The sequence below is a fragment of the Thamnophis sirtalis genome, unplaced genomic scaffold, assembly GCF_051295495.1.
Source record: "Thamnophis sirtalis isolate CommonGarterSnake01/CBP01778 unplaced genomic scaffold, rThaSir2_p1.2 scaffold_7, whole genome shotgun sequence".
Lineage (NCBI taxonomy): Eukaryota > Metazoa > Chordata > Lepidosauria > Squamata > Natricidae > Thamnophis > Thamnophis sirtalis.
Window position 1 is genome coordinate 41398838 of NW_028261387.1, and position 24248 is coordinate 41423085.

Genomic DNA, 24248 nt, shown 5'->3' on the forward strand with positions numbered 1-24248 from the left:
TAAGATGAATGTTTCTTTATAATTCAAGAGCATAGGGGTCCAGGTAAGGAGGAGCCTCTGAAGAAACATGAAATTGAATTATTATCTGGAAAACAGCTTCCTAGTATTCCTACTTTGTTACAAATAATGCTATACCCCAGGTATTGGAATTACACTCTAGAGTATCAGAATAAGGATTAATCAGATACTTAGCATTTAGGTTTACTTTTTTATGTCTATATCTGCCTAGAAACATATTACAAGACCACAGAAAGTAGAAACAAGAACAATACATACTTAGTCTATCAGCAGTAAGGATTGCAACTCCCAGTTCCTGTACTTTTGTTCTGAAGTCTGAGTTATCATAACATTCCTAAGCACAAAGCTTTAGCCAAACAGCAAATTCCATATCATCTAGTCAAATTTTACACAACTGGTGAAATATGACTAAAATATTACAAATAGTAGGCCTCTTCTATGATGCAGAGAAACTGAGTTTTCAAGATACCTCTAACAGCAACAAATCTTTCAGCACCATGGACAACAGCTCCACCTCCTGTGCCTGAGTAACTAATGGCATGTCTATGTACTCTGTTCTATGTACAAATGGATCTCTGTTGTCTAACCACATTGCTAGACATGTTTTCTATCATAAAAATACTACAAATGCTGTTGCATAATGAGCAGCAATTGGATTTCTAAGATAATATTTTTAACTTCAATAACTCATTTCTATATCTTTGTATTCTGTTTTCTTTACTCTCTTTGTTTCACTTACAAACAAAAGCAATCAGATTAGTCATGTTCCTTTTCCTGATGAAAGAAACAAACTATATTTTACTTTCGCTTGTTCTAAGACCACTGTTTTAACCTTGGAGTTGATTTATAAACTTTGTAACATTTTATATTGTTAAAACTATCTTAAATGCTTTATGAATTTCAATAGTATATTTTGCCATTATTTTACTAGAAAAAGTCTATTTTCTTGCCATATTCACACAACTATTTAGATAAGTATCTTATAGCGACCTTAACTGAAAAGCAAGTATGTTGAATCATATTTGGCCCTTACAATACAGAAAGCAATGTCAAGTAGATAATGAAATACATCACTGTCACAATATACCTTTGTAAATTTTTATAGCAATCTTTCTTATGTTCAAAGAAAAACAAGAAAAATGGTAAGGAATTAATTTCTATGAATATCAAATGAGTTTCATGAAAATATATAATCAGGCATGTTCTTTATTTGCCATGAAGTCAGGCTTTGCTCCTGGCAACTGCATGGAAAACCCTTGCAGTTTTTGTAGGCAGAAATTTAGAAATTGTTTGCTGTTGCCTTCTTCCTAAGATACAGAGGAAATGACTAGGATAAAGTCGTCCTGAAAATTCTTTGCTAGTTCTTAATATTTTACATTTTTAGATTAACTCTTTATCTGAACTGCCCTTAAAATTACATTATATTATGTTTTATCATCATCATCATCATCATCATCATCATCATCGTCGTCGTCGTCGTCGTCGTCATTGTCGTTGTTGTTGTTGTTGTTATTGTATTGTATTGTATGCCAAATCTAGGGTGTGGATTAATAAATCCTAAAGCAAATCATCCTTATTGGATTATCTTTAAATAGGGAAGGATGAAAGGAGAATTGTGGTGTGATTATATTCTAATAGAGTACTCTAGTTCAGAGCAGCATGGTGGTCTAGAGATGGAGGTCTTGCCTCCACCTTTAGGTGGAGACTATTAGTTCGATCCAAGGTAGCGGCAGATATTTCTCTGGGTGCCATGAGCTTCACATAGATATCAGGAAGGGCATACAGCCAGTAAATGCTCAGCTCCATTCAGTTGCCCTGATCCACCCCGATGCAAGGGATTACAAAATCGTTAAAAGAAAACAGTATTCTAATTCAGTTGCTTGGGAAGGCAATAAAATTGGTTTTCAATCTCTTTATTCTAGACAATTCTGCTAGGTGTAAATATTTCAATCTCTCAATAATGGCTTCTAGTGAATTCACGCCAGACGTTTTCACTGCAAATAGATCAAACATTCTCCTGGGCTAGTAAGGCACTCTACCCAGAACATTTTTTAACTTTGTGACTTAAAACAACATGCTTGAAGAGGGGCCACTAATTATGTAGTGTAAAAAACAACATCTGTTAAGTTAGGTGTTTTGTCCATAAACAGACTGTAAAAAATGTAAGAAACCTTGCTAACATGTTCTTATTACAGTATATTCTTGCCTTTTAAGAAAGTCATCAAATTCCAGGAAATGCTTTTTTAAATTAACCCATTCTTAAAAACCTCATGTATAATCCCAAAAACATAGATGATTAATACTGGTTTAGAATTTTCTATAATATACTTAGATTGATAATAAATACAAATATAAAACAAGCAACACTTTTTTCATATTTCTCCAGTCTGTTTCATTTACATCACCAATTGAAGCTCTACTTCATGTGATGCAAATATAAAATATAGGTTATCTAGATATTTGCAGTTTTCTTTCATTTATGTCATATATCCTTTGGTGTTTTTCACTGGGCAATTGGCCAGATTCCATTGATACATGTAAGTTTGTGAGCCAAACAAGTTTTATCAAAGTGCCTGGAAGATGGAGATTTTTATCTGTTGCCAAGCAAATGTATTTTATTTATTGTCCTTTTGAACTAACATGTAGATCTGCCAGATCAGAAGACAAAACATAAAGTTAATAAGTTACTTGCTCTGTTTTCTTCAAGAAATTATCATTGAAAATGTATGGAGAGTTACTGGAATGTAAATTGTCTCATGTTGCACTAAATGAGAATCTGGTCCCACATTCATTTCCACTATAACAAAATTCTTTGAACATAATTGAAATGTGGCTTTTATTTGTGTGCAGAAATGAAGTTTTGCAAGAAAATGCAGGTACCTTACGAGACTTTAATTTGGTTTCTTCAAGGGCATAATCAAAACCAACTATGCTGACATTCTGCATGCATTTTTAAGGGATTTCTTGAAGAATCCTGATATGCTGTTTAATAACTTCCCAGTCTTTGAAGGGATCTGTTTTTTTGTTAGAATCATATTGATGTCTTACGACTTATTCAAAATGAAATGCAGATTGATTGATATCTATGAAGTTAAAACTGGGAGTCTAGAATAATGTTTTATAAGTATGTAAATTGAATCGGCAAAAGAACAGCTGATATGCAATCAATTCTGCTGAAGAGTCCTCTCTCAGGACAGACAGCCAATAAAGCTATCATGAAATGTTGCTAACTAGGATGAGGGAAGACCCCTATAATATGCTGTGTTCTTTTTTCCTTTTTGATACCAATAAATGTTGCTATGGAAGAGATATAAATGATCTCTACTGAAGAAGTTCAGTATCTTCTATACTATAGCAGCCCATGATATATAATCTAGGAGAAAATACATATAATGACTTATATAAACCAAATATTTGATTACTGGTACTGATTTAATGCTCTACAGCAGAGTTCCCCAACCTTTCTGGCTTTGTGGACCGGTGGGGGGGGGGGGGAGAGGGGATTGTTCTGTGTGAGCAGCTGACAAGTACACGTAGCCCCATTTGCGTGATCAATGTGCATGTGTGCCTGCTGCTCACGCATTGGAGTGCACATGCACAAGCTCAACTGCTGCTTGCATAAGTGGGAATGCAGATGCACCTGCCATTTCCATGGCCCGATTTCAAATAGCTCACAGCTCACTAGTGGGCCGCAGACTGGAAGTTGGGGATGCCTGCTCTACACCTTCTTGGGAAAAGAGGATTCTTGAAAAATTGCCAGAACAGACAGAAAGACGCATGGTCAAAATGTATCAGAGCTAAAGCAAATTAGCTCCCAAAAGGTCTGTATAAAGTTATTCATAAATATTGTCTGGACACTCACTGAGGTCTTTTATGCATTGTTTAATATCAGGACGACAAGCATTTGACTAAAGAAATTGTTTATGTCTGCTAAGAAAAGCATCTCTATAAGAGACATAAACTCATCTAACAAATGTCTCAGTTAGAAATTTTGGGCTCAACTGTGGTTGTAAGTTGAGGACACTTTGTATTTTTAATTAGTGTTGAAACAAACCAGTGAGCAATGGTGGCAGTATTATACTATGTCAACAAATCCTGATAAATCTTTTTCTAATGTCAGGGTCTCATAAATTTTCTAAAAGTAGATAATACCTCCTCAGGTGAAGAAAAAGCATGTTTAAGAAGGTGATAGCCTGATTCTTAAAATATTGTTAACATTTCATATTTTTCTGAGATTTCGTTTTACGGAAGAAAAAAATGTGAGATGTATTTGCATGACAGTTGCAAGGTTTTAAATCTGTCACAAGAGGGGGGGGGGCTAGGTGCTAAAACACTTTCCACATCACAGCCTACAAAAAGCTTATCAAGCAACAATAAATCAGAGCCAAGAGGAGAGCATCTTGTTGTAGTCAGGAGAACCAGATGATATCAAAGATAATACCCTTCCTTGCTTCATTAATTCGTAATCCTACAGCTGATTTCCAGTAAAGATATTGCTCATCCAACCCAAAAGCAGTTCATGGTCCACTTATTCCCAAGCTGAACTATCCGAGCAGTACCTCACTGCTCACTGCATTGTACATTACATTATTACAACATTTGAGACAAGACGGCATGAAAATTCATGATCTGAAAAAAAAAAAAACCCAACCCAGGATATCTCAACAAGAGTGAAGAAGGATGGAGCACCAAAAGACTTTGAAAGCACTTAAACAAATCAAGTTATTTCCTGTTACTCGCATTAGATCAGGTTTCTCTCCTAGAAGTTTAGATATAATCCACTAGATCACTGACTTCTACCCAACAACTGGAGACTCTGGATTTGTTAAGAGCTCAGAATCATTAGAGCCAAACATGCAAAACATATACAATATGGTTTTTAAAAGTTTTTGAACTGCATTCGCCATTTTCCAAAGGTTCCTCCTGTTACAGGTCACAGCACATGACCTGAACCAAATCCAATCTAGAGGTCATGTTGCATTCTATGTAGAGAAGAAGGGATAAACTTATACCTAAGAAAAGGGATAATGTTTTGTTTTCAACTTCCACAGAAACAGATGAGAAACTCGATATTCAACTAAAAGGAAAAACGTTGTCAACAGAAAGCTAAAATAGGTTTAAATTGAATTAAAAAAGAGAAAGAGAGAGAACAGAAAGTGAATGAATAAGAAACTAAAACACACCTGTGCCAGGAGTTGCATAAATGAATCAACAATATCAGGATGATCCCTGGGCCCTAAAAATATAATAAAGATGTAACTGAAGAGAAAAATCATACAAACAGCAACTTAACATCATATAGTTATGTGATACAGAAAGAATTTACAAGTGAAAACAGGAGTAAGGGAAGGGTGAGGGGGAGGGTGCAACAGGGTGGGTTGAAGAGGGCAGGCACATGAGCAGCTTGAAGCAAGTTAAAGAAACAAAACATACAAAAATCATGGAGCTTGGAAACCCAAGAACAGAAAGAAAGTGCAAAGGAATAGGCATGTCGCCCAGATTCCCCTGCCAAGCACCAGGAATAAGAAGGGGGAACTGACTGCACCCTAGCAGGAAGGAAAGAGTAGCAGGAACTAACTGGACTTCTTTTAGAGAACTAGCATATTTGCACTGGATACTTATCTTAAAATACTTGGTCCCTGAAGATAATTCTAGAGTCTATTGACAAATCCAATATTGATGTGAGTGAATAAAAGTTCTAAAATCCATTTGAACTCTAATGGCCATCCCAACACACTATGCTCCTTTCACTCTTGTCAAAATGTTCACTTGACTGGGAAGTATATAACTTTGCAACATTTTTAATAGGGAAAGACCAGCATGACTGCTGATAACCACTCTTCATTTCAGCATCATGCACCATGAGACTCATCTTCCTCTGCGTTGATGCCATAGTTCTGCCTAATGAAACCAGGCATTAACAGGGTATCACTCAAGTACTGATTCCAAGTTCCAAGTTCCAACCAGCCATCTGGGGATGGGACCAGATACCCTAATACCATGCTGTTGCATATTGATTTTATTTACATACTTTAAGCTTATCCCCTCAATTAGGGACACCTTAATGGCAGTATGGCAGTTCCACAGAAGCAAAAGGCAAACCCAAACACTTGCTAGGAAATCAGCAGAGCTCTGAGAGAAAACCTGTAAGCAGAAGGACAGGGGAGGTGTGGTGCAGAACCTTCAGACCTTCAAACTGGGTCACAGGAACAGGTAGATGTGAGTGACAACACACTGTTCTGGTTATGCTGTACTAAGTAGCAACACACTCCCTACTGGTCGTAGGTCTTATTCAAAGCCAACCATTATGCAAGCAAGACTACTAATTCTACTATCTATTAAAACTGAGAATCTGACAACCAAAGGGCACAGTTTCAGTTTAACAAGCTGGAAGGAGGGGAGAGGAGAATATGATAGCACCATTGCCCTCTCAAATAATAATTGATCTTTGGGGAGAAACAAGCTAATAAATGTGGTTCTCTTTATTCAGGATATAATTTCTAAACTCTGTTGGAGCTCGTTCAGCAGGGCCTGCTATCTGAACAAGGGAATGGTGACTATCTGCAATCCTACAGGTTAATCTGAACGTCGTACAATTAGAAAGAACTGTTACCAATGCAACTGCTTCACAAGAGTGAGGGTCTCAAGACATACGTACCTTGCTGAAAGAGTGTTAATGTAACTGATGTGACAAGCAGAAAGAGCGCCTTGATGGGTGGGAAGTGGGCAGGCTCATGGGCAAAAATGTGAACCAGCTGAGGATGTAAGAGAACACAGAAATTGAAGAGTTATGATATTTTCCATTCTATTTCACATTCCTACTTTTTACCAACTTCCTCCCCTTACTCATATTTGGGCCAACGAAGGGTTTCTGCTATTAAGCATCAGTGAAAGCTTTAATCTTAAGATACCAAAGGAAGCAAGAGATTAGATGGTTCAAGGACATTGCCTGTTTTTCATTTGTTTTTGTCCATACAGACACAAACAATCCATTTACATGAGCTAACAGAGAGGGAAAAATCATTTTGTAAAATTATTGTATCAAAGGAAAAGCCAAGAGCACCAGATGGCAGAAAAACTGCTCAACAAGTATTAGTTTCCTTTCTGAATGTAGTATTTACCAGAGATTAATGTGCTAAAAAAAAGCCTTACCTGCCTGGTGAGGTCAATAGCAGATGCCTGAGGAATAGTGCTATACATCTGTCCCAGCATCTCACACAGTTGGGGCACCATGGGTGCAAAATCATCTAGAAGAGTCTTCACAGATTTTTCAAAAATGGAGCACACAGACTGTGGGGATAAGAGGCTGTGTCAAGGGAAAACTGGGTCCAGGCAGTATTTTTTCCTCCTCAACTGAGGAGTTACTTGTCTTGTATTCTATTCTTCCTTGAAGAAATTTGAAGCAGCATATTTTTTTTGTATTTTTTATCCTTTGAGATAGGGTAGACTGAGCAAGACTTGTTTGTGATCATCCAGCAAAGATTCATGATTAAACGAAGACTAATCTTTGGCTCCCTGTTGTTGTTGTTGTTTTTTAAATAACATTCTAGCTGGCTCACATCAGCCACTATTACAATATTATGGTCTTTTCACTTTAACCATTTTCCTGCTGTTTCAAAAGTTGGGTTTTTTGAATGGAAGTGAAAATATTTTTCAGTTAGAAATCGTGATATGCATGTAACAACAAAGGATGTACTGTAGGAAAGCCTACTATTCTCCAAACAATTTAAACACTTTCTATTTATCTATGGAGATTCTCAATCATCTAGGTCATTGTTCTCCCAAAGGTGCTTTTTCACGAGGCAACTGGACTTTCTGTTTTTTCTTTGAAGACATTTCACTTATCATCCAAGAAGCTTCTTCAGCTCTGACTGGATGGTGAGGAATGGAAGGATTTATATTCCTTGCAGACAACTGGTCATTTGCACCTATGTCAAAATTGAACAACCCTCTCTCAACAGAGGGGGAGACATCATCAATCTCCAGTCTACAACACAGTCCTTTCAACAGTTCCAAGAAGGCTCCACACCCATTTGCACTACTCAGGTGATCCTGATAACACAGATAAACCTCTAGGTGGCTTCAACGACTCACTAAAAGAATGCAAATGACTGACTGTCTGCAACGTGTATAAATCCTTCCATTTTCCACCATCCATTCAGAGCTGAAGAAGCTTCTTGGATGAGAAGCAGAACGTCTTCAAAGAAAAACCAGAAAGTCCAATTGCCTCTTGAAACTTTGGGACACTTTCTATTTATTCCTCATGAAATCTCCTATTACAACATCATTATGTATCACGTTATTTTCTCAGGCAGCCCTATCTACACAATAAATAGCTTAAACATTCAGGTCTTGGGTCGTCTTACTGTAGGTGCACTCTTGTTTTCAGCCCAACATTTATTTGTGCATAAATTGCAGTTTGTAGTTTTGGTATGAAAATTTCCATCTCAAGCATATTGCAAGTGAATGGCTATGGAAGTTTCAGGAAAGGTTTAGTTTCTGGTATCCCAGGTTTGAGTTATAATGCTAAACAACAAACAAAAAACCTGATGAAACAATTTGGCCAAAATATTATACATTTCATAATGAATCCATAATGAAAATATGGACTAAAATCCTGGAGTAAGAATTATTGATAAATACTTTTTGCTATTAAAAAACTGTAATAAAGAAGCCATTGGAGCACTGAATTAAAAATCAAAAAGAGCATTGGTTTATAAAGTTTATGGTATCTTTTGTCAATACACTAATTTTTAGATGTGACATAAACAAGATGAACAGACTATTAACACAGGAAAGCAAATAAGGTTTAATCGGTATGACAAAGACATGGTGGAAGAGTCCCATGAATGAAATCTAGCAATTGAAATATAAAATTTGTTCAATAGGAATAGAAGCAATAGAAAAAAATGGTACTGCATGTAAAAAGTAATCACTCCTGTTCAGAAACCCAAGTTAATGTACTTAGGACTTTAAAGAGCATCTGTAGTAAAATAATCAGAGGAACAAATAAAAGGCACACTGAGGTTGAATTTTCCCTATCATAAGTCCCACCATAGAAATTATGTAAATATCATCTTCTAAAAACAAATTGCAAATCTTTCACAGACATGACACAGTAATTATAGAGGATGTATTACCTAACATCTGTTTGCAAAATGTCACCAAGCCTAGGCATTTCAGGAAATTCCTGAACTTTTTTTTGGGGGGGGGGATGACAATTTTCTCCTTGAGATATAGGGGAAGGTATGAGAGGCCACCCTTGAAATTACATGATTTTTTTCATTTAGAAAACCAAAAATAACTGAATTCCAAGGTAAAGGATGAAAAATACATAACTTGGTAGCTGGACTTACAGGGGAAATAAAAATAGTTGACTGCAATGTCAATATGAGTCAATAACATGATATCAATGCAAAAAATAAGGCAAATGCACTTTTTAGGCTGCATGAAAAGAAATGATGTTTCCAAATCAATTATTTTGCACTGCACTCCTACTTTGTATATTATGTCCAATTCTGAGCTGCAAATATTTAGAAAGATTCAATTAAATTGAAATAGGTTCAGAAAAAGACAATGAAAATTATTATAAGACTACTCTTGAGTAGAGAAGACTAAGGATTAAATGATAGCACTCCTACTCTTCAAATATCTTACTGACTTTTACAAAAGTCAGTAACAGCACTTCAACACTGGGACCAACAGAATAATCATGCCTCCCTTCATTGGATGTCTACAATCATAGATGAGATATTTCTTTTTCAGAAACACTTATTTCAGAATTTTACACTGAATAGGAAATTGAAGTTAGTATAATTTTTTAAATTCTATATTCAAGCACTGTTAAAAATGTAAAGAACCTCATTCACATTGAGGCAAAACTAGAGATATAATTTCATTATGGAAATGGTTGAGAATTTAGTATTAACAGCTTTTGATTTGTCCTACAGTAATATCAAACAAAAAAAATAGCTATATGAAAGCTTATTTTCAAGTTTGTACTGATTAGACTTATCTTTCTTTTTAAATAAGCATATAGCCCTAAGCAAACAATAAAGCAAGAAAACAAAACATAACCAGAAATGAGTTTAAAGAATTTCCAGCACTCATTTGTCTCATATTAAATAATACTACAAAGGAGTAGCCCTGGGCACATGGATACAGCAGCTAGTTGCTAATCTCCTGTTACAAATTGTATAGTTTATTTTTTTCTTTCTTTCATGGTATTTGTTACAAAACATCCTAACTCTTCACAGGGTGGATGTACTTCTCAGTTCTCTAGGTGAAATACACATAGATCAATTGTTGCATTTCCTTTCAATTGGCTACTTTTATCCACTGGTTTTAAGTGAGCTGCCTAAAAAAGATATTGCAATTATTTACAACAACATAAAATTATATCTTACATGTTATAGAAAATGTAACAATATTCTATATAAGATAAAGTAACAAAGAAAACAAGAGGAAATGAGGAGTGAGGGAGAAATTATCATGGCACTTTTTCTGGGAGACAAGAGATCACAGTGACTGTTGCTTTCCCATTAGTGAGCATCAACCAAAGAATGACACACCAAGGCTCATTTAGGCTGCAGCAAATATTACCACAATATTATCTAAGCAACAACAAAGCTAGTGGAGATGACAGTATTTCAGCTGAGCTATTCAAAATCTTGAAAGACAGTGGAATAGAAGTGCTACACTCAATTCGCCAGCAAATTTGGAAAACTCAACAGTGGCCACAGGATTGGAAAGGTCAGTTTACATTCTAATTCCAAAGAAGGCCAATGCCAAAGAATATTCAAACTACCGCACCACTGCACTCATGCTAGCAAAGTTATGCTCAAAACCCTACAAACTAGACCCCAGCAGTATGTGGTCCAAGAACTACCAAAAGTACAGGCAGGATTTCAAAGAGGCAGAGGAACTAGAGATCAAATTGTCAACATAAACTGGATTATGAAGAAAGCTAAGGAGTTCCAGAAAACCATCTACTTCTGCTTCATTGACTATGTTAAAGCCTTTGATTGTGTGGATCACAACAAATTATGGCATGTTCTTAAAAGAGATGGGAGTACCAGACCATCTTATTTGTCTCTTGTGAAACCTATATGCGGATCAAGAAACAACAGTGAGAGCTGCACACGGAATCACTGATTGGTTCAAAATTGAGAAAGGAGTTCGGCAAGGCTGCATACTGTTACCCTGCCTATTTAACTTATATGCAGACAACATATAGAAAGGCGGGGCTAGATGAATAACAAGTTGGAATTAAGATTGGCCGAAGAAATATCAACAACCTCAGATATTAAGATGATACCACTCTAATGGCAGAAAGTGAAGAGGAACTAAAGAGCCTCTTGATGCAGGTAAAGGAGGGGAGTGCAAAAGTGGGCTTGAAACTCAACATTAAGAAAATGGGTGTTGGTTCTTACCTGATACGCTCATTCTCTGTTGAAGTGAAGACAGCAGCCAGACTGGGTTTACTCCTTCCAGTAACCAATTGGACTGAGTCTACACTTATGATATCATTGGGTCCTTGTGGCTCCTTCCCAGTTCAGACGAAGGAAAACTGTAGACTCAAGTGAGAATTGTGAGCAAAAATGTACATGTGTCAAGTCCATATCCTCTGTTTCTCTCTCTCTCTCCTCTGCACAAAAAAGTTCTGAATTGCGTGACGCACCCCAGCGTGGGGCTGGCTGCTGTCTCCACTTAATGAGCGTATCAGGTAAGAACCAATGCCCATTCTCTGTGATCCAGGAGACAGCAGCCAGACTGAGACGTACCAAAGACTGGGCTGTCTGCTAGAGTGGGGATACTAAAGAAAGTTTGTTAAGGCACAAGCACTTGTTGCAGCACCCTGCGCCCAAAAGCTGCATCAGCCGACACATACTTGTCTAACTTGTAATGACATATGAAGACTGTGGGAGACGCTCATGTGGCTGCCCGGCAGACTTCTTCCAATGTGGCTTGTGTGGACCAAGCAGCAGTTGTCACAGCACTACGTGTAGAATGAGCTATAATGTTTAGAGGAACCTGCAAGGACTGAAGTTCATAAGATAGTTTAATGCACCGCCCTAGACTCGATGACGAAGCCTGGTTACCCAAGGAGGCCCGGTGAAAGGATACGAAGAGAGCTTCTGAGTGGTGGAACAAAGTGGTGCGGTTGATGAAGATCTTGAGGGCACGACGTACATCAAGAGTGTGCCACTTATGCTCCCTCTCATGACGAGGAGACGGGCAGAAATCAGGCAAGGTTAACTCTTGACCTCTGTGGAAGCAGCAATTCACCTTCGGTATGAATGTTGGGTCCAGTCTTAAAACAACTCGGTCTGGATGGAACACGCATAAGTCATGCCTGACTGAATGGGCAGCCAAATCAGAAATGCGTTTGGCAGATGTTATAGCCACCAAAAGCAACGTCTTAAAGGACAACAGTTTCAAAGAAGTGGATCTCATAGGTTCAAAGGGCGAGGCAATCAGAGCCTCTAGGACACAAGGCAAGTCCCAAGTCAGATATCTATGGATGGCAGGAGGATACAGGTTGGATGCTCCACGGAGAAATCTCTGGATCAAGGGATGAGAAGGTAGATGGTCGGAGGCAAGACTGTCTAGGACAGAAGCCAAAGCAGCCACCTGTCGGTGTAACGTATTAGGGGTAAGGCCCTGATTAAGCCCCCTTTGTAAGAAGTCCATTATCTGTGGAATGGATGCTTTAAGTGGGTCAATAGTCTTGTTGATACACCACAGTGCAAATGCCCACCATGTGGCACCGTAAATGCGGTTAGTAGAGCTTCTGCGTGATGCCTGAATGGTAGCAATGACATTGAAGGAAATGTTATCGGATGTTAAGGCTTGCTGCTCAATCGTCAGGCGGTTAATTGTAGCCACTGAGGGTCAGAATGACAAACTGACCCTTGGAGTAGAGACAGGAAAGACCGTGGGATGTGCCATGGAGTGGAGATTGACAGACTCACTAGGTTGGCATTCCAAGGCCGGCGTGGCCAATTCGGCGCTAACAGCAATAGTTCTGCCTCCTGCTCCAACATTTTCTGAATTACTCTCTGAATGAGGGGAAGGGGTGGAAATACGTACAGGAGACCTTTGAGCCAATGGCACCTGAGGGCATCTACTCCTTCTGCCATGGGATCCATGAACCGCAAGTAAAACCTGGGTACCTGGTTGTTGTCTGCCGTCGCAAACAGGTCTAGGACTGGGAGACCGAATCATAGTGTCAGTTGATGGAAGAGGTTCGGATGGACGCTCCACTCCGCCTGATCTATCCTGATCCGGCTCACCAGTCTGCCTGAACGTTGGAGGCCCCTGAGATGTGATCTGCCCTGAGAGATGACAGGTGAGATTCTGCCCACTGGCACAACAGGTTGGACTCCTGCATCAGAGGCCAGAAACGTGTTCCCCCCTGCCTGTTAAGGTATGTCTTGGTTGTGGTGTTGTCTGTTAGGACTAATATGTGGCGGTCCTGAACCCTGTGTTGGAATTGTTAGAGGGCGAAGTGAGCGTTCTCCGTAACAATGCCACATTCCTAATTCTTCTGCAAAAGCAGTGATAAAAGTTCAAAGGGAGGAACAGCCGGCCAGCAGTTTCTTATTAATTAGTTTCACTTCTCTGAAGAGTTTACAAGACTTTCTTCTTATCAACTTTGTTAATATATATTTCTGATACAGAGAAGTCAAAAATGGCGTTGAATATGCCGAGCTGCTTCGTTACAATGCTTTTTTTTCTTTTTTCTTTTTTTGAAATCCTTTGAAAAATCCTAAAGAGCTAACAAAGGGGTGATTTAATACCCTTTTTTCTTTCTCGTAAGCTGCACAGCGAGCCAGTAGAGTTTGATTAATTGCTCGTAGATAAGACTTATAATGGCATCAAAATTAATTCCTGGGGGGAAACTTCCTCCTAGAAGCACATCCCCAATACCTGGCACAAAGTTGCCCCCTACTGGAGATGTGCTAACGAAAGAACTTTTTTTGGAAACCTTCAGAGAATTCAGAGAGGAGATAAAGGAGATAAAGGACGAATTAAAAGAGTTTAAGGTGGACTTATATGATAAACTTGATACTAGGATTGCCAAAATAAATGATGATATGCTGGGACTTGTAACTGTACTGACAGAACATGTTTCTGGAATTGAAGATAACTTAGAGGTTCTTAATGAAGCTAATACCAATTTGACATCCAAAACTGAGGTGGTGCAACAAAAATAATAATCTGAAAAACAGATTATTATGATACAGTATAGGCAGATGGAGTTCGCATTAAGAGTCAGGGGGTTGTGTGAGGATAAACAGGAGAACTTGAAACAGATTTTTTCAGAGGCTTTTGACCGTCTGGTGGGAAGACCGGGGTCCAACTTTGACTGGCAGATCGATAAAATTTATCGCGTTAATTCTTGGGCGGCAAAACAGAAGCAACTCCCCCGAGATGTAGTTATATACTTCGCCACAAGAGAGTTCAGAAACATGATACTACAAGAGTCCTATAACACCAGGCTTCAAATCGGCGGCCAGGATTTGATTGTCTTGAAAGAAATACCACCTCAAATGCTAAGAGCCAGGAGAGATTATGCTTTTCTAGTGGAAGAACTCAGAAACCATCAGATACAGTATAGATGGGATGTGCCATTTGGTATTATAATTACATTTGACAAGCAAAGATATCGTCTCAACTCTGTATGGAAAGCTCGAGATTTCTATCACAATATTTTGAAGGTGGGACACCCTGCACCATCTGGATCTAGAGAAAGACCACAAGAAGGACAAGATAGACGGCAAACTACACAACTACCAGACAAGACGCACCATCTCCCCTTCCCGGAAGGGCAAGGTGCCATGGAACAAAGACCTAGCCGTATGACTACCAGACAAATGGAAAAACAAGCTACAATGCAACAACCTCAACAATCACCGGCCATTGATCAAGGAATTACAGCAACAAGCTCAGAAGCTATGGGAGGAGCTAGGCCAAAGTTTAAACAGGCCATGCAGGAGGCTCTAAAAAAGCTTCAGGCAACCAAAGATGACAACTAAGATTTTGACATGGAATGTCAATGGACTGAACTCTCCACAGAAGAGAAAGAAAATATTTCACTATCTTAAACAGTTCAAGAATGATATAATTTGTCTGCAAGAAACTCATATCAAATCAACCGATCAAAAATATTTGTTTAACCCCAAACTTGGTCAACATTTTGTGACCTCTGCTACGGAAAAGAAAAATGGTATAGTTGTATACTTAAGAAAAGACATTAAGGCTGAACTAATTGAAGCAGATCCCTTTGGAAGATATATCGCGCTAGACCTAATCTTAGAAGGGAAAAAGACATTACTTTTGGGAATTTATGCTCCTAATCAACAGCAAGACGGATTCTATAGAAATCTTCACGCTAAATTAGTACAGTGGGACTATAAGTCTTGTATACTATTGGGTGACTGGAACGGCGTGATTGACACTAAAAGAGATAAGAAGACCTCTCGCCCTAATACTAAAATGCGAGCTAAGCTACCCAAAACTTTTTTTGACATGATGGATGACTTTGAAATGAGAGATATTTGGCGAGAAAGAAACGCAGAGGCATATGATTTCACCTTCTTTTCTGATAGACATCAATCCTTTTCAAGGATTGATTTTATACTAATCACTAATGATTTACTTTCTAGGGTGAAGAAGACAAAGATTGCGGCTAGGGTCCTTTCGGATCATAACCCAGTTTGGATGGAATTGGGAAGGATAGTGCAGGCAAGAAGGTCTTGGAGGCTGAATGAAAACTTATTTAGATATGAGAAGTACATTAATGATTGTAAAAAATTGTTATCTGAATACTTTGTTCTGAATATGAATAAGGGTACACCTATGGAATTTGTATGGGATGCAAGCAAAGCGTATATGAGAGGAGTACTGATGAATATAAATAAAACACATAGACATAAACAAGGGCTAAAACGAAAAGAATTGGAAGAGGAAATTAAAGGGAAAGAGTTGGAGTTAACATTGAATCCAGGCGATACAAAGGTTAAAGAAGCAATTACTATATTAAAATCCCAATTTGATATGTTGATCTCTGATCAGGTAGCCACTAGTTTATTATATGCAAAACACAATACTTTTTGTAACGCAAATAAACCGGGCAGATGGTTAGCTTATCAGATTAGGAAAAAAACAAAAACTCAAAATGTAACCAAATTGATTTATAGAGGGAAGGAGGTGTTTCAACAGGAGGAGATTCAAAAGGCATTTCGGGAATTTTTTACAGAATTGTATAAAGGGGACAAAATTAAGGGTTTAGATATAGACAAATACTTAGATAAAGAGAAAATACCCCTAGTTAGAGAAGAGTACAGGCAAAAGTTGAACCAACCAATAACCTCAGGGGAAATCTTGCAGGTAATTAAGCAACTAAAGTTAGGGAAAGCGCCAGGCACGGATGGCTTGACAGCGGTTTACTATAAAAATTTACAGTTAGAAATAGTAGAACCTCTTAGAGAACTATTTAATAAAATTCAAACGGAAGGTAAAGTGCCCCCATCTTGGAAGACAGCGTTTATATCTTTGATGCCCAAAGAAGATCAAAATACTACCCAACCAAAAAATTACAGACCTATCTCATTACTTAATGTAGATTATAAATTTTTTACTAAAATACTAGCAAATAGGTTAATGGTGGTTATGCAACAATTGATACATACCGATCAAACAGGTTTTATATAGGGGAGACAGATGAAGAGTAATGTTAGACTAATTATTAATGCATTAGAATATTTGGGAAAGAACAACCAAATTCCTGCTGCGTTCATATCTCTGGATGCTGAGAAGGCCTTTGATCGAGTTAACTGGCAATTTCTGTTGAAGATATTGCAAAAAATGCAGATAGGAGATAGCTTTTTACGGTCAATTAAAGCAATATACCAACAGCAAACAGCTCAAATCATAGTCAACGGAAGTTTAACAGACCCTTTTCAAATCGGAAAAGGTACAAGACAGGGCTGTCCTTTGTCTCCACTATTGTTCATTATAACTTTGGAAGTATTGTTGAATAAAATACGGGGCTTGGATGGTCTAAAAGGGATCAAGATTAGGCAGCAAGAATACAGAGTCCGCGCTTTTGCGGATGATTTGGTCATAATATTGGAACAACCGCAGGAATCTAGTATGGTTTTAATGAATATGATTAATCAATATGGTCAAGTGTCTGGTTTTAAAATAAATTTAGGAAAAACAAAAATATTAGTTATAAATATGAATACTAAACAAAAGGAAGAACTAGGAGGGATGCTAGGATGTGAGGTAGTCAAAAAAGTCAAATATCTTGGGGTTAATATTTTAGCCTCAAACGGGAAATTATATAAGCACAATTATGAACCACTTTGGCGGAGTATACAGATAGAGATGAAAAAATGGGAGAAATTGCACTTATCCTTGTTGGGTAGGATAGCGGCAGTGAAAATGAACATCTTACCAAAATTTTTATTTCTTTTTCAAATGTTACCTATACTTTAAAAAGATGCGAATCTTTTAGAATGGCAGAAGGGTATCAACAAATTTGTATGGGCCGGAAAGAAGCCGAGGGTAAAAATGAAAATAATGCAAGATGTATGCGAGAGAGGAGGCTTGAAATTACCTAACCTAAAATTATACTATGATGCAGTGGCGCTATCTGTAATTAGTGATTGGACCCATTTAACCAACGATAGAATACTGAATATCGAGGGACACGATCTGGTATATGGTTGGCATGCTTACTTGTTATTCAACAAAAAATTGGATAAGAATTTTAAAAGTCATATCTTAAGAAATGCTTTACTGCGGGTTTGGAAAAAATATCAATATAAACTAAATGACAAGTTACCCATGTGGGCAATTCCTAGACATGCAATTGAAAATATGAATATAGCACAAAAACAGGATAGAACCACCTACAGACAACTTCTTACTTTGGAAAGGGGGGTGCTACAACTAAAATCTTTAGAGGTATTGAAAGAGGAGAAGGTAGTTCAAACATGGTTCCAGTATGGCCAATTACAGGCCAGGTGGAAAATAGACCAAAAAACTGGTTTTATCCAAGTTGAGGATAATTTGTTTAAACAAATAAAAGACCAAGGTTTAATGCATATAAAGAGGATATATAATGTACTAATACAGATGGATTCGGAAACAGAATTAGTTAAAGATTGTATGATAAAGTGGGCTCAAAATATTGAAGAACCAATATGTTGGACACATGGGAAAGAATATGGGTAAGAAATGTGAAATTCACACAAGCACAAAACCTGAGAGAAAATTTTTGTAAGATGTTTTATAGATGGCACTTAGATCCTAGAAAGCTGGCTTCTATGTATCCGAATGTACAGCCTAAATGTTGGAGATGTGGTTCTCTCGATGCTACATATTTTCATATATGGTGGACTTGTCAAAAGGTTAAGGCATTTTGGATAAAAATGTGGTGGATTATGCAAAATATCTTTAAAAGAAGGATAAAGTTTACTTCTCAGTTATTTTTACTAGGTATATGTACTGACTTTACAGCGGTAGAGACTAATTTGGTTCTGCACCTAATAACAGCAGCAAGACTGTTGGTGGCGCAATACTGGAAGAAGGAAGACTTGCCTACAACTCAAGAATGGACATTGAAAGTCACAAACCTAGCCGAGATGGCGAAAATATCGGCATATCTTAAAGACCATTCAAATGAGAGATATAAACGAGACTGGAAAAAATGGATTGACTATATACAAAACAAATATGGGATTAAGAAATTACAGATAGCCTATGCTTAAGATTAGGAATAATCTAAACTGCTCAAAGTTAGTGCAACAGGAAGAAGCTGAGTTCAATGCAGAGATGTTATTAACTTTTTTTTTAATTTCCTTTGTTTTAATATATTTTAGACTGTGTTTGTTAAAAATCTATACCGTTTACGGGCTCTGGGAAGTCGGGGGGGGAGGGAGGTGGGGTGTTGGGGGGGAGGGAGGTGGGGTGTTAGGGGGGAGGGGGAGATATACAGTATGTGCTAGATTTTAAAGTAACGTGACGGCACTTGTATACTGTTGCTCTTTAATTCCACTGTAAAAATAGGACAAGCTGAATATATTAATAGATTGTAGAAATACACCGAAGGGAGGAGTAGAGGGATAGAAGAAAGAGGGGTAGAGAGGGTGGGAGAGAGGACTGGAGGGAGGGGGAGAAGGAAGGGAGGGAGTGTATCGGGAGAGAGGAGTGGTAGAGGGGGAGGGGAAGTAGGGTAGAGGGGAATGATGGAGGGAAGATGGAAAGTTGGAGGGGGGCGAAAGAAAGGGTGTATGGAGAGTCGAAAAGATACATTGGGTTTCTATTTTGGGGGGTATTGTTGACAAGAGGAATGGCTGTGTTTATTGTTTAATATTATATGGCCCCGGTTATGCACAGTATATATGTGACTGTACGAAAATGAAATGGAAAATAAAAACACATTTACGATGGGGAAAAAAAAAAGACGCTTGCTCCTGGGGAAAAAAGCTATGGCAAATCTACACAGCAGAGATATCACCCTGCCAACAAAAGTGCTTGTAGTCAAGGCTATGGTTTTCCCAGTTGCAATGTATAGCTGGACCATAAGGAAGGCTGAGAGTCAAAGAATTGAGGCCTTTGAACTATGGTGCTGGAGAAGATCATTTGCTAGTAATCAAACTGCTCAGTCCTAGAGGAGATCAACCCTGACTGCTTTTTAGAAGGCCAGATCCTGAAGATGAAACTCAAATACTTTGGGCACCTAATGAGAAGGAAAGACTCACTGGAGTAGAGCCTAATGCTGGGAACGATTGAGGGCAAAAGAAGAAGGGGATGACAGAGAATGAAGTGGCTGGATGAGTCACTGAAACAGTTGGTGTGAGCTTAAATGGACTCCAGGGGATGCTAGAGGACAGGAAGGCCTGGAGGAACATTGTCCATGGGGTTGCGATGGGTTGGACACGACTTCACGACTACCAACAACAACAACAAATATTACCACAGGACAGCAAGTCCTTTTAATCTCACTATTCCTTTCTTATATATATCTGCATGAACACAGCTGGATATCTGTTTTCTCCCAACCTCCCTCTCCCTCTCTCCCTCCATCTCTCTCTCTCTCTCTCTCTCCCTCTCTCCCCCCCCCCCTCTCTCTTTTAATTGCAGCAATCATTTTCGAGATGTTTAAAGTTGTATTACCAAGTCATCAGGGAAAAATTGAACTGGACCAAAATGAACTGAATCAATTCATCCCTTTCCTAAATGAAGGGAATTATTTGAGATTATCTTCCAGAATCTCCAGCCAGGAAACACTTATCTTTCTGACCCAGAGTACACAATGTAAAATGCATAGCTTAATTACACTAAACAATTAAAAATGTAGGATAGAATAAAAGTGAGACCATTTTACTAAAAGCAAATCAGATTGGTATTAGATTAACAGTAAATATTTTTGAGGTTTTAAATACTTTCATAGTAAAATTGTGATTTAAAAAAAATAGCAACCAAATAAATTTTAACTTATTGTAAGGCAAGAATGCCATTGTTGTTATTCATACAGTTCATACATATATTTCACTTGGTTACATATATACATAAAAAATTACAAAATTGCAGTGTGATAAAAATACAGTGAAAGAATAACAATTCAAATGGCACTATTGCTATGTAGATGATAATCATGTGCCTTAAGTGTAAATGCTTGACTCAATTTTGATATGCCATAACTTACCTTAGAAAGGGGATGGCATGATAATTTCTTGCTATTTAAAAAGAAATAGAGCAGATCTAATACTAAGAAACACACCAGCATAATCCAGATGAATATACTACAGCAGTATGTCAAGTACCTAATACTGATCAAATATTTTTACAGCACCACAGGATAAATCTGGTTTTTCTTCCTAGCAGAGAGGTGAAGTTTTTCCAGGCCTATGTCTTTAAAAGTAATGTTCTGTTATTAGTAGATCAAGCACTGTAACTACCTGAAACAAACGGACTGCCCTGTATCCCTTTGTGTGATTTTTTTTTTAAATTAGAAGAAGCATTACCTCCACAACTTGCGCATCATTCAACCATTTGCTGAGCACTTTCTGGATGAGCTGGAAAACTTGCTGTAATACCACCACTACCTATAAATGAGAATGAACATAGAATATAATTCAGAAATCGGTATATCTTACATTATTTTGAATTTAGCAGAGTATTTATAGATTTTCAGATTTTCTGGTAGAGAGAGGGTCAGAGATTGTCTTGAAAACCTTTTGTGCACCTCCTATTACTACACTAGTAATGCATATCTAACAATATACAATGCATATTGTATTTCTCATTCTCAATGGCTAATGCAAATGAAGCTTATATGTTTTTTTAAGGAATGTTCTGAACACTAAAGCAGACATATAAAAACTGCTTATGATCTTGGGTAACTCAGCTAAGGAGCGTCACTTTAGAATAGAAGAATACAAGGGGAGTTCTAGGGAAGATGGCAGACTAAAGATGGCTCCATGAAAAGAGGAGATAATGTTTGCGGCAGAGGTGGGTTCCTACTGGTTTGGTCAAATTGGCAGTAGTATTTTGAAGCGTCTTCAAAAGGAAAAACAAAAACGTTCAGTTGCCTCCTGAAAAAGCACCTTTGGGACTACTTGTATTAATATACAAAGAAAACTTCTTTAATTATGCAACAATACTCACTGGATTGGGGCCCTGAGGCACTGGCAGTTTTTTAACCTCCGTGTTCTCATGATCATCATCATGGTGACTGATATCCAAAGTGGTGAAGAGGTTGGAGAGTAGACCCAATATATGGATAATAGCTAGCTTGTTAGATGGATTGGGCTGCAACATAAAGTATCACTACAGTCATTATACGTGGCGTAGAATATAGGCCACTATCATCAAGTTTTCTAAGTTGACATCAATGAGGAATAACAGTATTGTGAAACACAGCTAGCTACTTAGTGCTTCATTTTCTTAACAGACTTTGGGCTCATCTTTGCACTCTTCTAACTATAGCATTGATATATACCACTAACCATTTTTAAATTAGATGATCTTGCCTGTAGGAGAGAGACTGGATGAGGTAGGGGAGGAGTCAAATGGGGACTTAGTCTAGAACCTCTATGCAGGCACAATAAGGTGAGTCTGACCCCCTTTAATGCCATTGAACCTTATCTGGTGTCATCCAGATGCAAATGCTTAGTCTGAGAAGATTCCTGTGTACAGGTCTGAGCAATAAAGCAGTTAACTGAACATTTCAAGTGCAGGTCTGGTTATTTGACATTCACTTAGTTTCATCCCCAGCCAACCACGAAGACAGTTAAAGTCCTATTGAGGTGTTCCAGTTTTAAAATGATATTTTTCAGTTTCTCCCAATATCTATTTGCTGTGGGTTTAAGATTCTTCGCTGATCATGTACTTTAAGTGAAAAATTGGGATCTCCTTGCTCCTTATGGCTACTTTAGATTGCTTTGACATGCCCTCTCTCCTCTAGTCTCTTTTCAAAGGCATTCTGCTTTTTCACATTTCACAATTCTTTTACTATGTAACGGTGGACACTACTGTTCAAGCAGGAGTAGCTTTCCTGCTTTACTGAGCAGCATTCTCCTAAAATACAGATTTTAGTAAAGGGACCCTGAGCGACTGTTAGACTAGATTTGGTCTGCTTCTTCTATTTTGGAACAGATGTGCCTGCCACCAACTTCTAAAGGATAAGGTAAGGGAATTTTAAGACCGCTAAAGCAATGAAGAATGCATGTGTTTGTATGCATGTACACATAGGATTCACACACTTAAATTGATCGAATCTCACAGGCTACCCCACATGCATTTCTCATTCCCCCTCCCCCACCTAAGCATAACTGCAAAGAGCACAGAAATCAAAATGGAACGGCAGGGTCCAATCACTTTGTGGTGATAATACCTTGCCATTAGTGTGCCTCCTAGGGGTTCCCTTTCAGTATTGGCCATGCTCAATTGCTCCATCTCACCTTTTAAGTGGAGCTTTTAGATCTGCAAAACCTATAGTGCAGCCTGAGTAATTGTGGCAGCAGCAAACAAAGTAAGCAGCTTTTTTCTAGTCTGAAAAAGGCATCTCTTAATGGAGAAAGACAATGGAAGAGGAAGCCTGAAAAGGCAGGAGAGGTACTCATGCTTCACTGGGCAGTTCGCCTGTCATTTCCTGGGATGAAGTAGAGTCTTGGTCTGCTAGCAGCGTCTTCCCACCCAAAAGCTGGCTATACTGAAGGTAAGACAGTGATGCCATACACAGCTGCGATGCCTTCACAGCTCTTTTATGAAAGAGTGCTAAACCTGTGCCCCAAAGGAGCCCAGCAGACAAGTTACAGGAATAGACGTAGGGGGGAGGATGAAGCAAGAAGGAGCTTTCTTGAGTGAACATCTCAGCCTTTATTTCCATCTCAGGATTTCTGACCAGTACACTGGATTAACAAATTTGAAAAGAGGGTGGGAGACAAAGAGAACAGAAACCCCTTGTGCTTTTCACAATCCATCTTCTTTGCCAGTTATCTGTCACAGCGGAGCACTGCAGTGCAAAGCAGAGGAAATGTGCACTACAGCGCTCTTCACAATTCTTCCTGTGAACCTGATAGTAAGACTCTTTTTGGATATAACCCTTGACTTACAACTGTAATGGAGCCTGACCATTATGATCCTAAGTTATGACAATCATGATCTATGTGACCGATTCAATTTAATGATTTTTGCAGAGGTCATGTTCAGAGGTCAGAGACATGGCAATCGTAAAATAAAACCATTGTTCACTATGAGCCATTTTGTCAAAAACTGGAAGCAAATGGCAGGGTTTTGGCAAAAATGTCATAAAACACAATCATGTGACCACAGGCCACTGCAAGTGGCCATAAATACATGCTTGTTGCCAAGTGCCTGACATGCAGTCATGTGAGTACAGGAGCAGCCACCAGAACCGAGTAGTAAATAGCCATGGGGAAATTTGTTGTAACTTCGAAGAGTTGCTAAATCGTAAGTCAAGGACTACCTGTGCAGCATTTAGTTCCAAAAATAGTCCAAAACTATCAAGGAGCATCAGGGAGCTCTGTCGTGTTATCTCTGTGCAACTCCACTTGGATCATATGAAAAGTGCTAAACCACCCTTCCCAGATACTTTCTATACCCAGCCTATTCCACCCTATCCCATATTAATAAGACCAATCTCTGCTTGTTTTTCTTATTGGCAGATGATTTTGGTGGAAAGGGGA

The 24248-nt window shown here is 38.3% G+C and overlaps 1 protein-coding gene across 3 annotated transcripts in view; it reads right to left on the reverse strand.

Annotated features, from left to right (window-relative positions):
* IPO13 (importin 13) overlaps positions 1-24248 on the reverse strand; it is a 62453-nt gene that overhangs the window by 3581 nt on the left and 34624 nt on the right. For 2 of the 3 annotated variants that reach the window (XM_087719806.1, XM_087719808.1), the window contains exons 11-15: positions 21706-21849; positions 21063-21143; positions 7171-7308; positions 6677-6773; positions 5202-5254 (exon numbers count right to left, since the gene is read on the reverse strand). In XM_087719806.1, coding sequence (XP_087575932.1) covers positions 5202-5254; positions 6677-6773; positions 7171-7308; positions 21063-21143; positions 21706-21849 — 513 coding nt within the window. The remainder of the gene's footprint in view (positions 1-5201; positions 5255-6676; positions 6774-7170; positions 7309-21062; positions 21144-21705; positions 21850-24248) is intronic. The other variant, XM_087719809.1, reaches the window with a different exon arrangement.